General features: G+C 40.1%; 2 protein-coding genes and 1 long non-coding RNA gene across 4 annotated transcripts; all 3 read right to left on the reverse strand.

The window, feature by feature from the left end:
• Positions 1 to 3,780: 3,780 nt before the first annotated feature.
• LOC135637697 (AT-hook motif nuclear-localized protein 20-like) lies at positions 3,781 to 5,938 on the reverse strand. The gene is made up of 2 exons (XM_065150419.1): positions 5,803 to 5,938; positions 3,781 to 5,551 (listed from the first exon to the last, which is right to left on the reverse strand). Exon 2 carries the CDS (start codon positions 4,925 to 4,927, stop codon positions 4,115 to 4,117), a length of 813 nt encoding a protein of 270 aa, XP_065006491.1. The 5' UTR covers positions 4,928 to 5,551; positions 5,803 to 5,938; the 3' UTR covers positions 3,781 to 4,114.
• Positions 5,939 to 12,064: 6,126 nt separating this feature from the next.
• LOC135637742 (uncharacterized) lies at positions 12,065 to 13,941 on the reverse strand. The gene is made up of 2 exons (XR_010496358.1): positions 13,274 to 13,941; positions 12,065 to 12,745 (listed from the first exon to the last, which is right to left on the reverse strand). It is a non-coding gene; the product is annotated as an uncharacterized LOC135637742 (long non-coding RNA).
• Positions 13,942 to 14,191: 250 nt separating this feature from the next.
• Positions 14,192 to 16,467, reverse strand: LOC135637741 (uncharacterized). Of its 2 annotated transcripts, none has more exons than XM_065150499.1 (2): positions 16,135 to 16,467; positions 14,192 to 15,980 (listed from the first exon to the last, which is right to left on the reverse strand). In XM_065150499.1, exon 2 carries the CDS (start codon positions 15,896 to 15,898, stop codon positions 14,243 to 14,245), a length of 1,656 nt encoding a protein of 551 aa, XP_065006571.1. In that variant the 5' UTR covers positions 15,899 to 15,980; positions 16,135 to 16,467; the 3' UTR covers positions 14,192 to 14,242. The 2 variants fall into 2 exon arrangements, with proteins under 2 accessions (XP_065006571.1, XP_065006572.1); XM_065150500.1 differs by having other exon boundaries at positions 16,092 to 16,467.
• Between the last annotated feature and the right edge of the window lie 2,232 nt (positions 16,468 to 18,699).

Raw genomic sequence — 18,699 nt, forward strand, 5'->3', positions numbered from 1 at the left:
TGGCCATCCGACTTGCAAAGCTGGGTCATATTCCAGTAGCTGTAAAAATCCTTATGCTCGAGGAGGCTGGCTCTCTTATCCGTGTACATCACTGTAAAGACAACTCATAGGACATGCATGAGGAACGAAGGATTTGTGCTGCTACTTCTATGGCTTCATCAGGGTCCTCAACCAAACAGTATAAGAACTTCGATGACCAGGGAAGGGGAGTGTGTAGGTGATGTTAGATGATTACCGATTCTAAAAGGCATGCTCAGTCCCTCACACAACAATCTCTACACTACCAGCACAAGAACCCTTGTCACTGCAACAAAATATACTTTAGGCTGCAGTTTTTACCAAAGAATCACTTCAGGAGAGAACTTGCGATTCCAAGAGAGAGAGAGAGAGAGATTATTTTCATATATCCAATCACCTGTTGATCCACTAATACTTCAAAATGGAGAAGGTCCACCAAAACAGCACCCAAGTACGTCTAGAGATCTTTCCAGTGATAACATAACCATGGAAATTTGACTCGGGTGCTGATGGACATGTCCTTGAGAACCCTTTTTGCATTAGGTGGGTTAAAATCAGTCGAAGATATATTTTGAGACATGTCTTCATCGATCAGATGCACATTCAATTTGGTCAATGTAATCGCTGCAGTTACTTTTTAATGCAACTTTTAGCCAAATCATTGATTTCCAAGTCGACTGTAATCGATTGCATGGACTGAGTTCAAAAAAAGCTTCCCCAAGTGCTACAAACTCCTTTTTTGAGCTAACCTCCAATATATATATATATATATATATATAGACTGATTCTTTTCCTTCCAACTTATTTGAGCTAACTGTGTTCAGATGTTACACCACTGAACTCTTCTTTCCAGCATCATCTAGAGAGCAAAGGGATCTGATGGTGCTACTCAAATTACAAGCTTTGACATATTCCTTCTACGTTGGCTAGGCTGAGTCTGAAGGCCACTTATAAGAATCCATTTCAATTCAATTGTTAACTAGTGATAGATATATCATCACAACAAGGAAGGTGCCACTTGAACTCTGTTGATGACACACTCATCACTTGGAAATCACATCTCTTTGCCTTCATCCTCAGGTTCTCTCTGACTATGAAACCCACTTGAATTCTTCATGTGTAGGTTATTTTGATTCAAAAAAGTATATTATATTGGCCCAAACTGCAGTTGTCTTGATGGACTCACTCAAAGAATGCACAACTTTCTCCTGACAAACATTTCGCATTCAAAGAGAGCGGACTGCTTCTCAAAGTTCAATCTAATTTAGATCATTAGGAAAAAAAATATATGTACTTCTGCTATGATCCATTGGTTCTTCCTTCCTTCTTCAACTTTTACGAACCAAGTGCAGGGAAAGGACCACTCAAATTTGTGTCTTTTCTTTATGCGATGGCAAGCTATGCTTAGGCAATGAACCCTATCGATTGGTTGCCACTATCTCAGTATATAACAAATACTATTGTTACATGTTCCAAGGATATCTTTTCAATCTGTAGCAGGTGGCAATGAGGTTGAGCTTGGAAAAGCAAGTGATACCAAAGTGGGGGAATCTAATGGATCCAAGAGTGTTTTTTATTGTTGTTATTATTATTATTAGTGGATGCAATGATTTCACTGTTAGGGTTGATGGACTTGAAGGTTTTCCATTGGAATGCTACATCCAAGTTGCCATTGATTAATCAAATATTAGGTGGAATAAAGTAAGTAGTTCATGTGATCCATGTGAAGCTGAGGTGTCCTCATTTGTGAACACCATCAATTATGCATTTCTTTGACGAGAAACTATCCATGTTTGCTCAGCAGAGAGATCAAATGTTGACTGTTTCTATGGTCGAAAAGTTAGTCATCGCTGATTAGAACAAGATCTACTAGTTTTTGATGTCTCCATTGCTCTTGATTCATATTATACATACACTGAGGCATGAAGATTAGTATCATATGACCTGTTCATGCTAGATTATTACTGTAGCCTATCACAGCTTTTCTTAAACCCAAGTGAGGAACCATTCATTCATTTGCAGTCACAGGAATCAAGAGGTTTGTGAATCTCTCTCTTACTCCTCGAGAATGCAATATAATAATGATTAAAATATTATATTAGAAAATTAATATAAGATTTAATGTGGTTCGATAATTTTTATCTATTCTATGTTAATAGAGAATATCAAATTCTTCATCACATAAGATCAATTACAATACTCTTGAGTTATCCTCGGTGAAATACAAATTTTTATTCCTCTCAAGAAACTCAGTGATATCAAAAATATTCCTCGCATATTGTTCTTTCCTTATCAAAACTTAGAATAACCAAATCCTAATTGTCGAGATTTTCTTTCTCCACTACAACTCCTTCTCGTTCTAGAATTTCTTATCATTTTAAGATATTTGACTATAGAAATCACAAAATACTTATCGATTCTACCGGCATGAAAGAGATAGGAAGACTACAACTCTAAGAGTAACAAGCATCACTCGGAGAAGAAGGTAAATAAGGTAGGTGTGGTAAACTTATGGCATGGAAAACAAGTTAGCTTCACAAAATTATGCATTGAATCTTTTGGATCCCTATATATGATGCGACAAATTATCCTAGAAGATAGATTATGAGACATATTTGGTCCACATTAGCAGCAGCAGATTAATATATCTTCCACGAAAACATGGCGTGGAACACAAGTCATCGCAATTGGCCTTCGATATGGCATCTACGCATCTTTTGACCATGTAAAAAATGATGATTTATTATTGATTAAGAGAGACTTTTCAACACCACCATCTTCTAAAGTGCGCCTTTGGGGAAACTATCCTCCTATTGATGATCTTCACTTATTTGAGGCATCAACATTAACAAAACGATTTTTAGATTAATTAGCAATTTTTAATGATCATTATGTGGAATTCTCTGCCCTCAATCTCTCAAGCTTTTTCTTCTTCTTTTTAGTTAGTTAGTTGCCACTCTTCACTCTGTGTCAATAGCTAGCTTATTTGGATTGAGAGATTAGGTTTAAGCATTATACATTGGCAAAATGAAATCACTTATTATCAATGAAAAATCTAGGATTATTTTCAGTGAGCAATGAATACTGTTTCAAGATAAATTGCATACTAAAATTCTTTTTTGTTTACTGTTATGTGGTATGCCTTTGTAATGTAGAAAATACATGGGTTATACATATATATACCCCAATAGAATATACGATCGAGCGAGATAATTAAAAATTAAACATTAGGTTGTGTTTTGGGTATTGCACTGAGATAATGGACCGATAATTACCGGGAAAAAAAAACAAAGCATTGTAGTAATGACAACAGATTAAAATGACTCTCTATTAGTGCAACAAATTTGACCAAATATTTTATTAGCTCTTTGAGGTTGTGATGTGCTGCATATTTTTCCCTGGAAAACACCCTTTTCACTGTAATTGTGAAAGCTGTAATCTTGTATGTGTTTGCCTTAGTCCAGCAGTAAACAATTGCCCACATCCTCTTCTCTTGTTTGGAAAAGTCTGATCCATTGTTCTATCTTTGTTCAAATGCAAGAAAAATGGATTTCAAATGTATACAACATTATAATTAGTGACATATACTCCTACTGGGGTGCATATATTTCTACAAGTAGATTTGTGTCAAGTATCAATCATACTTGTCAACCTAGCAATAATGATGCAGCTCCAGTGGCCCTAATGATTGACCATAAGAAGAAAATGAGCATCAGTGAAGAGTAATAATATATGTAGAACACAACATGCAATACTCAACAGTAGTTCTCAAGTGATTCCTGTTTTGCATATCAAACTATACAATGGTGGCATCCACCATGGTTTCATAGCTTAATCAAAGAGTTGCTCGAGACAGACCTTGAAGCAGCAGCAGCAGCAGCAGCTGTTCTTCCAGCTTTCCCAATCTCTCCTGCTTATTAGCTATGGTACAACGTAATTGTAGGCTCTGCTAAGCTAGTAAGGGCATCTAAGCTGCCACCAACACCATCGTTGCACGCCACCACATCCGAGGAAACAGAAGCCAAAAGCTCCAAGGAATACCGTCATACACCATGGAAGCAAAGAGAAGCTTCTCTTTCGTCGTCCTCCTGCTAAACTAGTATGGCGGGGGGCGCGCATGAGCCCACGCGAGCGCGTCGTGGCCGAGCTGCCCGCCGTTGGGCATTAGATTCGGCGGCAAGCTGTACATGTTGAGCAACGATGGATCGGGCATCCCACCCGTGAGTGAGCTCGGCAATCCGGCGTTGGCGCCTGCGGCTTCGTCTTCCTCCTCGAGTGGCAGCCTCTCGTAGGTAGCGGTAGCGAACGTGGCGGCGACCACCATGACAGGCCCCGTCGCGATGAGCGACCCCACGACGGTGCCACCGACCACCTGGCCCTGACCGCCGGCGAGGTAGACGGCCAGGCCGCTGGTCCCCGGCGGGGCTGGACCCGGCAGGAACGTGCCGGTGAGCGACAGGATCTCGAAGCGGCCATGCAGGGCGACGACGGAGCCGGGTGCGGCGGGCTGGCGGAGCGTGACGTTGGCGACTGCACCGGCGCCGCTGAGCACGCTGACGCCGCACTGCCGGCGGCGCGCGTACTGCGCGATGCAGTCGGCTACGTCGGCCCCGGCGGCCACCTCCATCACGTGGCTGCGGAGTGCGTTGGGGCTGTCGCGGGTGATGAAGATCGGCGGCTTCGGCTTGTTCTTTGATCCAGGGGGGCGCCCGCGGGGGCGGCGGCTGCCGACCTCCACCGCCCCCTCTTTGGGGTCGTCGTTGTTGTCGCGGTCGTCCTCGTCGTCTGCTCGGGAGCCGAAGGGCTCGGTTCCCTTGGGCTGCATCTCGTCCTCCAGCTTTTTGCGACCGGAGGACGCCGGTTCAACTCTGGGAAGGCCCAGGTTCCCCGCCCACCAGGGGTTCGACATCTTGTCAGCTTAAAGCACCAGATCTACCAACCTACAACTCTCTCACTCTCTCTCTCTCTCTCTCTCTCTCTCTTCCTACTGCTTTTATGCGTTCCACTTCTGTGTACAATATACTAGAAGAGAGGCAAACTGAGAAAAGCTTCTGAAGATTTAACAAATTCTCTCTTTCCCTCTCTCTCTCTCTATCTCCCTTTTCCTTCTATCTCTTCCTCTTCTCTGTATACTATACTAGAAGAGACGCAAACTTGAGAGAAGCTGCTTCTTTGGAGAAGACGAAGGAAAGTCTCTCTCTCCTTCGACTCCTCTTTTCCTGCTGCTGCTTCTATCTCTTCCACTCATCTGTACACCATACTAGAAGGGACGCAAACTGAGAGAAGCTTCTTCTTTGGAGAAGATTGAGGAGGAAGGTGGGAGCAAGAGGAAGCAGCTCGGAGTCAGTTTGTATGTCATCCACCGGAAGAGGCGAGGCAGAGGGAGGAGGGAATTGGGTTTGGTCTACATGATGGACAAGGAAGGAGGCAAGAAGAACCTTCAACATCTACTACCTAAAACAGAATTCCACGCCGATCTTCTCACACAGAGGAGGGCAGAAACGGGAGTTTGCCCTTTTCCTCTTCTTTCGGTCTACACAGAAGCAGCAGCCAAGTGGTAGTAATTAAGAAAACGTGGCCACTCACTGAGAGGAGAAAGCGAGGCCATATCTTCTAATCGTATGTGTGTGTGTGACATAGAGAGAGAGAGAGAGAGAGAGATGCGGCTGGGGTGTACATGGAATAGTTTACTGGTGGGACGTTCTTTAGTTGTTGCCATAGGGTGGTGCAAAGAGAAATAATAGAACAGTGTAAGAGAGAGAGAGAGAGATGGTAATTGTTTACCTCATTGCTCGCGTGTAGGGCCGCGTGCGCATGGGAAGGTGGGAAGCACGTCCCTGTCTCAAGCCTCGTCGTCCCAATCCTCCACCAGAGATGCTCGTGAGAGATCGAGTCTCGACGCACTCAGACTCTGCTGCTTTCAACTCCATTCACTTCAAGAACAGCCCATCTCTTCCACGCCCCCTGCAAATATATATATATAGTTCTTAGCAGAATTTATAGAGCAGTGACTGCAGGATCTCTGTCTTCCCTTTAGTCTCTCAGCAACAACATGAAGTCAATTGAAGGGATCAGAATGTCGCTATGAGGAAGATCTAATTGGTGGTAAATTAATTTGAATCCTTTTTCTCTGATGCAGAGATTTCAATTTGAGAAGTTGTTCAGCTTACAAGAGATGACTTGTAACAAAGATTTGCATTACTACCCATCACGATTACTTTTTCTCAAGAAACTGGATATCAATGGTGATTAAGAGAAATTGCTGATGAAATGTTGATTACGAGAATACATTAAATGTTTTTGGTAGTTTCATTAGAGGAAATTAAGAATTAAATGTTCTCTTAGGGTCTCGTTTCTCTTCTCTTTGCATATCTATAGATAGATATCAATGATGTTATTTGCAACATTTCCAATCAAAAATCAATCATAAATACTTAAAGAGGCTCCATTAAACATATGATGTATATATTTGTGTAATTACTAGGAAAGATAAAAAATATATATTTTTATTGATGAGCTAAATATCGATTTCATAGAAGATACCTGTACATAGGTATCGTAGTTAGAAGAAATAAACTAATTAAAATTAATGATACGAGAAAAAGGTAATGGAAACTAAAAAAAATTTAATGAAAACTATAGATAAAAATTGAAGTACATTAATTTAATTAGAGATATGATTTTTTTACAGATTTCAAGATGACAAAAAATTCATGTAGTCATCCTAAATAATTAAGACTTTCCACGTAAACATATTAATAACACATTTAAAATAAACTATAAGCAAAATCAAGCATCCTATCACAATAATTTAAGTAATTCATCATCTAAGATAGTATAAACATGTGCTTAGGAGATCTATACATACGATAGTTAGAAAAAAAATAAAATAATTAATATTAATGATATAAGGAAAGACAAAGAAAAATTAAAAAACTCTTAATAAAAATTATAAATAAAATTTAAATACTCTAAATTTAACTAAACATATGACGTTTTACAAATTTCAAGAGCAATAAAAAAATTTATATGATCAACACAAATAATTAAGACTTACGACTTTATTGGTATCGTTGATTCGACGTGAACATATCAACAACACATTTCAGATACCTTCCAAAATTGTTGGCAGGATCAAGCATCCTATCACAATCATTCAAGTAATTCATCATCTTTATTAAGATTCTAAAACGTTCAACAGGAAAATGATAGGACTAGAAGATAAAAGACCTGAAAATGATAGGACTCATTCTTAGTCTTCAACCTCACAAGATTCAACATCTAAGGTGTCAATTTCACATATACAGTAATAGTACGCAAAAGGATATCACGCGTGGGGGATACAGTCGCAATAAATCACTTTAAAAGGACCAACAATCTGCTTGTGTACTATAAAGCTGAAAATTTCTACTTGGTTAGGTAATACATGAGTAAGAAGAGCACCAGGAAAGAGATCACAAGTGTAGCCATTCTGCAATTCAACTTTTCCTCAAAAACCGAAGGAAGAAACTTTAATTTTGGTCAAAAACAGAAGTAGAAACCCAATGAACAGATGTGAAGTGTATTTACCATCTTGAATCGATCAACTGTTCCAGAAAGGACTCCACTGGAAGTATCCATGTCATGACCCTAAAACCAACACCAAGAAATCACAATTGGATACTTTGCTAGAGAAAGAACAAGAGAGTGAGAAGCCCCCATGTGCCCTGCACATACCATTTGGTCCAAGGCATGATTATGGATCTCGACTTCTTCATGTATTTCCCATCAACTTCACACCAAGATGATCATAATAACTAAAATGTAATAGCAACAAATAGCCAAGTTTTCTAAGATAATTAAATTCCTTGTCACTGCATGTTAAGATAGATAAATAGGCATCAACTGTGTCACAAAAAAAAGGAAATGATTGAGATGATTGTTGCAATAAAAATAAATGACAAAGGCATAATTTCTCTGTTAAACTGCTGATGTATCAGAAGATGAAAAACTAATTGAATTACCAAACTCAAATAAAAGAGATGGGCACAAGAACAATTAAATGAAAATAAGAATAGGATACACAAACTGGAAAATTAGAAGATATTTTCTCTTTAGATTGCTAAATAAAACTTTTTAAGTAAATTTGTGACAATTTTAGAAATAATGAGAAGGGGAAAATATTTTGGGTGATCTTGAAACAAAACAAGATCTAATCATAGAGTGTAACATTTGCATATTGACCAAAGATATGCCACCAATATTAAGGTCTTCAACTGGGTAATATGAAGCATGACTCCTTAGCAGGGCTCAGAGTTCTGAAGATCAAACATTATAGCATTAAATAGATATCTCTGGACAAAGAAACAACAGAGTATCTCTTACCAGTCCATATGGAACAGCTCTAAAGAAGAATATTTTACACATTCATCATCAAAAACAAAATTCTAATAATCTGGAAGAACATGACCAGGTAGATCATAAAAATATGACTGAAGCTGGGGTGTCAAGTTTAAACCCATGCATCAACTAAAATAACTGTCACCGGTCCTCACCCAACAAAAAAAGAACCGTCACTAGTGGCAGTGAAGAAGTAAGAGCTAAAACACATCACAAAACCAAAAAAAGCACAGGTCCATCAAGAAGCTTCCAATCTTAAGAAAGATATTTGTTCTAATATCAATCACAATATCTATGAAATATATTTACAAGATAAACAACAGGTCCAACAGTTATATCAAGAGAAATTTGAGTAGGACTTGATAAAATATAATGAGTCAGGAAATATTTACCAAAAAATCAAATAAAATATTGTAAATGACCTACTCTTTTTTAAAAATTCACTCTATCTTGCAACCCATCAATATATTTATCTTAGTCATACTCAGCAATTTCATGAGACGATTAAGATGAGGCCTGAATGCCACCCTCCTCAATGCTATCAAACAGAGCAGCTCTGTTGTTTCGATACTCTCTCTGCAAGCAGTTAAATTAAACATAAGATAAGAAGTGACAAATTCAAGGACTTATTTAAAATACTAGAATAAAGTACAAATTTTGCTGAAGATCCAAAAAAAACACTGCCAAAGTGCTAATAGGCAATGCAATTCAAAAAATGAATTAACTCTTTCCTTTATGTCGAATATGCCACTATCAAGGAACACACCATATGAGCTACCGTATGTAATAAAAAAGCTACACTTAGAGCATCACTAATGAAACTCAATGCATTTTAGTCAAGTTTGTGCCACGGCCTAAACTCAAGCTTTCTATAAAAGCAGTCCATTTAATGCGTTGAAAATCTTTAACAGCCAAAATGCTAAATTCAATTGCTGCTGCTGGCAAGCACATATTTTTATACTAATAATTTCTGTTTTGGCATAAAGTGGGCCTAATTCCCTTTCTCCAAAAAAACTCGTTGTTAATTTAATGCAACATCATTCTTCAAGTCCTTCAACTCTAATGATGCTCTTTGGTTTGTCCATCATTAGTTTTCCTCTTGAAACTATAAAGAGATTCAAAGTTTTCTCTAGTAGCATACAGCATAAAATTGGTGCCAATTTGTTATTGGTCAACCACTTAAGGATCAGCTCTAAAATTGAGCTGCTGTGATCCATTATTCAACAACTTGAGACAGTCCCAGTTTGAGTATAAACATATTCCATAGTTCGAAATTTATAGGGCAAGCCACAACTGCGCTGACATGCATAAACAAGATTCATGTCTCTTTATGTACTAAAATGCAGTGAGATCACTTTCAATTTAAAATTTACCAAAAATATTGTTAAATAAGAAATGCAAAGACCAAAAGACGATTCTACTAATAATTGAAAGGAAAAAAATATGAACATATGAAATAGCCATAAAGTTTAAAAAGTTTGTTCATATGAACTTCCATGAAATTAACTGAACAATTAATGCAAAAAGAAACAGGGCAAACGAACTGTGGAGCGCTTTATATGCAAAAAAGTTAATTTTTGTCATAAAATCTCGCAAAAGCTAGTCCTCGAAGCAAATCCTTGGATGGAAACAAAATAAAATAACGGACGTACCTTCTCAAGTTCATAAGTTTGGTGAATTCAGAGAATTCCTTTATTTATCCTGATGCCTTCTGCTTTTTTAACGTTCCGTATATTCCGCGACGGCCACAAATGCAGCGCCATAGGTGTGGTCGTTTCAGTAAATGGATAAAAAATTGCATCTTTAGCAAAAAAAAAAGGGAAAATGTTAGCAACAATTACATCACAAAGGAACCAATATCAATAGCAATTCATTCTGGAACCGTTTCTTAATCGAACAAATAACGTGTATTCAAAGGTCTTCTCGTCGTTCTACAACTCATACTATGATAAAATCTGAGTTATGAACCCCCATAATTCAGACAACAAATCATCCAAGAAAGCTCAAATCACAACACTAGTTGATCAACGAGAACTTGAAGCACTCAAATTCCTAAATCGTAATTATTCTCGGTGACAACTCATTCACAACACCAATCAATTCGACAGATCCCACGAAAAAGGCAAAACAAGATTCGACTTATCCCATTCCGAAATGTAACGAGAACAGGGGAAAACAGGAGGAAAAGGCGAGACCTTCGATCCAAGACATATGAACAGATGAACGAGCCTGTGTCTTAGGACGCAACAATATCCGTCGACAACAATTCTAGGGTTCTGGTTACCTCGCAGTACCCAAATGCAGCGGTGTCGGTGGTGTGAACCGCGAAGACGAAGAAAGGGGTAACGGAGTTATCCCCCACCGGCTTTTATATGCGGAACGCGCTGCATACTACGCGCTGGCCACGTGGCGTTCGCCGATTCGGAAGAGTTGGCCGCGACGAAGAGGAAGGGTTTGTTGCAATGGAAACCGCAGAAGACGGGTTTGTTGGACGGTGATTAGTACGCTTAGAATAGGAAGGGACGTGCAGTGATGCTGTGGATGGATGCGAGGAAGTTTGGGTCGGAGAAGAATGGGTCGGGTCGGGTCGGGTCGCGTTGAAGGAAGTTTGAACCGAAAAGAACGGGTCGGGTCAATTTGGTCAAATATCCTAATTAATCGGATCATAACAAATGATAATACTTCATAAAAGAGGAGATTTCAGGCCAAATTCTGGCCCTGAAGCCCAAGCTTATCCCTTAAAATTTGGGCCTTTAACAGGCTCACTCCGGCCCACTTAATTGACTCGATTCACGAGGTCGAACCAAGCCGGTGACGGAGACACGACCACATGCCTGCTTGCACGGCGGCCGGCACCCATCGGCCGTCTGCTTTTTTACTTGCCTTTCCCTTCGAAAGCTTCACTGCGGGCTGCTGCAAAAGGGGTGCACGCTTGTCGCTTGATTCGACCCAATGCATCGCCTCGTAAAGCCACACGCAGCCTCCGCATGGCATGCATACGTAGCAGAAAAAGAACGTAAAGTGACTTGCAATGAGAAGCAGAAGGCTTACACCTCCACCGGTGCATGCAATGATGATCTTTGTGAAGATAGGAACAGATGCAGTCTTCTCAGGGAACAGTCGTTCATGTGAAACGCTCATGATTCGTGTGAGGCTAATCATTTACCAAAGCTTGACCCACCATTGCGACAGAAGTAGATGAAACTCTCCGAACTAGCTATGAGTATCTCTCTCTCTCTCTCTCTCTCTCTCTCTCTCCGCATGCACTCTGTAGAAACGTTAATGGAAAAACATAATATCTCCTTTTATATATTTTTTTCCCTTTTTTCCTTGTATGATTCTTAAGACATCTTTAAACTATTGATTCACTCTTGAGTTCTACTTTGGGAGTTATTTCTCCCGTCTATTTTTTAGATTTTTTAGAATTTCTTAAAGGATCAAAGCCTAATTTCTTCGAACTTTCTATTTCTTGTTTCAACATTTTAACTATTTTATCATTTTAGTGAGAGTTAGATTTGCATTATTCCGAAAACTATGTCGTGTTTGCAAAATAATAAACTCATCATGCTCTTATAAATCAATTCAAATTTTAACTCATTTCTAATATGAAACTAAACAATAACAAAAGAGGAGATCATCTCTGAGTAAACCTGCTTGAATCATCAGAGAAAACCAAGATTTCCTGAGCAAACTATGCCATTAGTTTGATGGATTAATCTCCCAGAACGAACAATCTATCGTGTTCAAAGGAAGAAGATGACAGAGAAGGTAGGAAATGGAGCCCAACATGCTGTAGACTCCTGCAACAAAACTGAGCAGCAGCTGGCCATCATCTGACAGAAAATACATTAATGCACCATTAATTCAGCATCAAAGGTTAGCACATGAGAATGCTCATCTTCCTCCTACCCACTCCTCCCAGTCTCTATCCAGCTTTAATTCCACCATTAATGGCTTCAACCAATTGGGCCCAACATTTAACAACAGGAAGCTGCACTGTCATGCATGAATAATACACCATAACATCTGTGGCCAGCAGCACCTGCCTCCAATTCAAATGTTTGAATTGGAGTAAAAGGGCCAGGTTGAATGCTTGGTCGCTTCTGAGAACCCACAAGTCAAACAAATGAACACCAACATTTTCGCCATGTAAAAACTTCTGCTATCACTAACAATTGCTTAGACACCATATTTTTGTAAGCATGTGTATGTTATTAACAAAAGACACACAAGTCTTGCAACCATAGAGACCGCCTTGCCATAGTTAATCGCTCATCAAGTAGGACCGATAGTGTTTGCAAAACCTCATTGTTCACAATGGTCATCGCTAGCTGAATCTTACAAACACCTGAGACACAAGCAAAAGTTACATCAAAATCTACCATAAATCAGATTTTATGCTGAAAATAAGGTTTTCAACAGTCTAACCAAATATTCAATATTACTGGCTTAGTAATGTCGGGAATCAATTAGCATGTATCCATTTCCTTTAGAACCATAGCAGAACATACTCGATGTTGCTCTTAAACTGTTGCCTACTGTCATTATGCTACAACAAATGGCTGCTACTGGGATGAAATGCAACTGACTAGAAAGATCCATAGCTATTAAGGCATGAAAATATATTACAGTCCACGGACGAGAGAAGGCTCGATGCTATATTATTAATTGAATTGGAGATTTTAAAAAGAGGTCAAATAATGGACATTTATAATACAAAGAGATGTTTCATTAGTGGATTATTACCAAAGGAACGTGGAGACTGGAAGAAAACATGTCAACATTCCACAAACAGGTGCTGCACAATTTTGTATCACCATAGGCCAATGATAGAAGAATATTAAGTCAACATCACAAACCCATGAAAAGGATATACCGGAAAGTATGTTTGTTTGTGATGAAAAGGAAACTGGCAGCTCCCTCGCCTGCTGTCAGCTCATTAGCACCTCAATCCTTCATTATTTACTAACTTGCAAGACAAACATAATCCACTGCTACTTAGATAAACATAGGGACCTGTTTCACTGTTCGTCGATGCACAAAAAACACTTCATGGATTATAAAAGTAGGTAGAGAAGAAAATTAGAAATATTAACATTTAAAATCCTCCTATGAGAAGGCACCTGACTGCAGAATGATGCATAATATTCATGTTTGCAATACCTATCTGAAAAACAAGTACAAGGACCAGAGGAATTTAGATTGTAGAACCATGAGATTGTATATCCTAAATGATACTTTTTCTTTCATAAGCTTATTAATGTCAGGTGATACATCATATTCAGAGCCATATAATTGAGGGAAGATGATAGAGATATGTGAAGCTGGAGGAGGTTCTCCATCTCTATGGCTAAAAAATATACTTATTGAGGGATTGGCAAACCATGAAATAAGGAACTTATAAAGAGTAAGGTAGACACTAAGCATAAGTGTTGTCATTTAACTATACATAGTTTACTTCTACGAGTATCAATTCCAATCAACCATGTTTTTGCTAGTGAATTCATAAAAGTTGAAACATGTATAAGTCGTACAAGCAAACAAACTTACCATATAAATGAGAATTATGGTGTACCCGTCTTGTAAGTTTACCAAACAGATATAAAAGCTGAAAGGAATACACATAAAATTTAACTATGTGACAGTCGTGAAAAATCACAGTGAATGAAAATGTGAAATTCCTATAAGCTTAATCATTGAATTCTGAACAGAAGATTCATATCCATTAGAAATAAGAATTTGTACCTTAGAGAAGAAAAATCAGCAACTCTTTTCCTTTTGCTGGATGCAGAAATAGGAAAAGGTAAAGTTCCAAATACCACATTTTTCTTTAAATCTTGATGAATTACAAGTGGAGCTGAGAAACGTATTGCATATGCCATGCCATACAATCATCAAAGTCCAGACTACTTGTACAATCCAGTAAAGCATTTTGCTGCTGTTCATACCGACAAATATAGTTCAACCCTACCAGAAGCTCACAAATAGTCGCCTCTGTCTTCTCCCTGTCAGCAAAATGTAGAGTCTGAAGCAACAAAACATTTTCTCTCGACACTATTTGCTGTTGCTCAAAGTTCCGCTCAGTCTGCCAACGAATCATATCATGAGCCATGGGTAGCAGCCAGCTCAAGATTTTAGCAAGTGCTTCCTTCCAATTGTGTGCAAGTGGAGCATCATAAATAGCTAAATTCTTCACATACGACTTCAGGCTCTTTCTAAGAGCTGCTCTTAAGCTCGAGGGCAACATCTGGTACAAATCATCTCTTGCATCCTCCCCAACCAAATGTGGATACTTCAGTAACTTCTCAATGATAATTATGATGTTTGCATAATGCAATGCAAGAGCTGATCCACCCACGGTGGAGGGTGCCGCAAGCATCATTACCTCACTCCTTGGCCCAAATTTTGATCTTCTTCCACTTGTATTCTGCATTATTTCAACACTAAATGGAACCAAAACACCAATTGCAGGCCGACTGAGGCAACTCTCCTTCTCTGACTGCTCATCGCTATCCTTCAATAGAGCAGAGCTGCCTAAACTGAGGCACTGCATGAAAAGGCGCCCAGGACTTGCTCCACAGTGGAATCGGAGACCCTCTCCACGGAAATTAACAGCAGTGACAACATCAGAAGCCACGGCAGGGATCTTCACAGACTTGCTATCCAGGGAACCTGATCTTAGGGACCCTGAATGAATTGGGTACTGAACTGGACTAACAATTTGGTCTGAAAGATGACAACTTTGATCACAAACTAGGGAATCCAGGGTGCCGATTGTATCCCCAAACACGAGGCAGATCCGAGAATGGATAGTGCAGACAGCTCGGGCGAGGAGGAGGACGACCTTGTCGAAAGTTCGGTTCCAAAGGGAGGAGTCACGCAAGTGCTTAACGTCTCGCCGCTGCCACTGGATCTTCTGGTCGAAGGCCTGGCGGCTCGCGTGGTGGGCAGGGTTCTGGTGGAACTTCTTGGCAGCGTGCTCCAGCTCCGTGAGAACCTCCAGCTCGGCGTAGAGAGCTGAGGTGGAGGAGACGAAGCGCTCCATCTTGCGGATGGTCCCGGCCATGTCCCTGGAGAGGAAGCCGAGGCCGGAAGGATCGACGCGGCCGGCAAGGAGGTCGGAGTACACGTGCTCGAAGCCAACGAGGGCGGGATGAGAGCAGCGGCGGCCCAGGCGGGCGGCGACGGCGGCGACGCAGTTGAGGTCGTCCAACTTCTCGGCGAGGGCGAGGGAGAGAAGAAAGGGTTCGTCGGAGGAGACGAGGTGGTTGACGCCGTAGGCGGTGAGGGTCTGGGAGCGGAACCGCGCCATCTCCGATTCGGACAGGGAGCGGTAAAGACCGATGGCGCGGGACATGGCGCTGGCAACCTCGAAGGAGAGGATCCCGACGGTGGCGGTAGAGGCACCGCCATCCGGCGGCAGCTTCGACCCGTTCTTCTTCTTCTTCATCTGCTTCTTCTTGGTGGTGTTGGCGGCGGCGGCAGCGACGGAAGTCCGCATATTGTCTATCCGCGGCTGGCGAGATCTAGCGTTCCCCTGATCTTCCTCTGCCTCCGATCGGATTCAAACAAGGCTTCGTCGTCTGCGAAGAAGCAAACAAGCAAAAGGAAAATTGAGCGCTTTCGCAGGGCAAAAAAATCCAATCTTTACTACGAAATCAGCAGCCTAAAACAAGCACGAATTCAAGTCATACACAGCCAGCTCAGAAGGACGAAAAATTGGAATCTTTCATTCACCTCCTCGATTCCCAAGATCTCATCTTTTCCATTCCAATCCGAGCACGATTGACCTCCAGCCAACACTGGAGAGTAGCGCAAACTCGTACTTCCGGGATTCGACACACGGCGACTTAGATAGCCTACAAAAACTGACAACACCAGGAAGGGGATAGCGTCGGGAGTTGTAATTCCGCCTCAATTTGCTTCTCCAACCACGACGGCAGAGTTGCGGAATTGGATTCCTTCTTTCGTCGCCTTCCTCCGAACATAGGGAGTCATAATTAGATGAGGGAAGTGTTGCGGAGGCCGCTTAAACGAGGAGAGGAGACAGAGGAGGGAGGGAGGGAGGGAAACACTTGGGAAGAAGAGCAGCACATGGAGAGAGAAGCTTCTGGGTATGTTATATATACACACACCGTACAATACCGTAATATTATATCAAAGACGTATGAATAGGGTAGGGATAAAAGTGGGTGAGACAGTCTGAGTCAATGAACTTTAATATGTGAGTGAGTGAAATAGGTACATTTACACATTATGCATGCAATTTTTCTAATATATTTTATTTATTTTTGATAATTAATATTCATATTTGATAGGTTTTATAATTTCTTCATCATTTACTTAATTAACATAATATTCACATTCATCATATACATCATATAATTCAATATGTAAGGCTAGACATCATATTATATGAGATTCAAATTTGAATATTTTAACCTGTCACTCTCTCTCTCTCTCTCTCTCTCTCTCTCTCTCTCTCTCTCTCCAGTTTTTTGTCTGACAGAAGATTTTTGTTTTGGTTATTTTCCGTAAAAGTGTTTCTCCTTTTTCCTTCATTTTCAGACACATTCATTTTTATTAGATCATTCCAAAATAAAAATAACCAATAAGTTTAAATAATATATATATCTATTCATTTGTATTAATAAAATAGAATAATCGTATGAAATTATTTTTATCTAGAGATGATATTTCCTATTCGTGTGTTAAAAGTGGGATCTTAATATTTGAATCATCTAAACCAATGGAAACATGCTTTGGGGTTAAGTAAAGCCAAGTATGGATGAGGTCAAAAAGGGTTGCATGGCTTAGGTTTGGCTTTCGTACCATCTCCATCTCCATCTCCGCAAGTTCCTATCCCTTTGGAGTTTTCCCTTCGTGCAGAACATCATCAACTTGGGACCTCAACCAACCCAACTTGCCTTTGCCAGCAGTACATTCCCCCCTCTCTCTCTCTCTCTCTCCCTTCATTTCTAATAGGCGATGGTGCCGCAGTTGAACCGGAGTGGGTTTTGGCTGTCGTCAGTTCTTTGTATGTGGGATTTGGTGCATTGGCCTTTATAGCTTTTGGAGTTCAAATGGCTATGTCATGGCGAATACGTAAACTCGTATCAGAGAGGATGAAGAGAAGTGCACAGCATTCAACATCACCAGCCTCCTTTTCCTTCAATCAGATCTTATCCACCTACATTTGGAACAGGTAAGACTTGCTGCTATATGATAACAGATGAATGAGATGTCAATGGTAATCTCATCTGAACCAGAGTTGCGAGGATGGGGAATGGTTGGGTTACAGTAATATTTTCATGGTCAAATGAACTGTATATTGGAGAACAATCAATTCAATGTTTTGCAGTGACATGTAGGCTCGTCTCCTTCATGAAGGTGTAGGAAGCAGCAAAACACAGGTATCATCATCTCATCACACAACCAAGCATGTCCTCGAATAACTTAAAGGTGATATTTGCCCACATTGTTTCTGAAAGCATGATAAGGAGACGAGTGAACCACCAACCATCAGCATCTACTCGAGGCTGAAACGAGACTATATGTCTTCGATCACAGGCTTCATCTTTCTTTTCTCTCTCTTAGTTTTCTTCACATACTTGAGACTTGTATGTATGTACCTTCGACATGCTTTGCATCGGGTGTCTTTTCTAGGTTCTCCAGCAAAGGCAAAGGCTTCTCCTTCTGCCCTAAGCTTGCTTATTGCAGATGCTAATCTATCGTCAGGTAAATCCAAAGCTTTGGATTCTGGCTTCTGTACCACCTCAGAAAAAGATGTATTATGGACAGCGGGTGTCACAGCATAATCCTCGTTGTATTTCGTTTTACATTTGGTTGAATAAGTATCGAGTTTATCATTCACATTGCTGGCAGATGAAAGATTCTTATCGAAATGTAGTTTCAGAATCATTTAAGTGCAAAGATGTATGTATCTATACGCCTTTTTCAATTTATCTAGCATCATACTTTCCTGCATTGGAGCCACTAAGCAGTTTGATGTCCACTTCGTCATACTTGCTAGATTTCACTCCCCATCTATTTCCTATTCCATCATTTTATTTTAACATCATAACTTCAACCGTGATCTCAGAAGATTTTACAAAGGCAGAAGATGGACATGCTTCAGAAATAGTGACATCTGGGATCATTTTCCTTATCCTTTTCCTTTGCATGCTTCTCATTAGCAATAGTTTCCTAATTATCATAACTTATGTCATGCCATTTTATCTTATAATCGTCGTGTGAGATAGTTTGCCTAGATCTATAATGATTTAGATGATTGTAACTTTT

This window comes from Musa acuminata, chromosome BXJ3-5, assembly GCF_036884655.1.
Source record: "Musa acuminata AAA Group cultivar baxijiao chromosome BXJ3-5, Cavendish_Baxijiao_AAA, whole genome shotgun sequence".
NCBI lineage: Eukaryota > Viridiplantae > Streptophyta > Magnoliopsida > Zingiberales > Musaceae > Musa > Musa acuminata.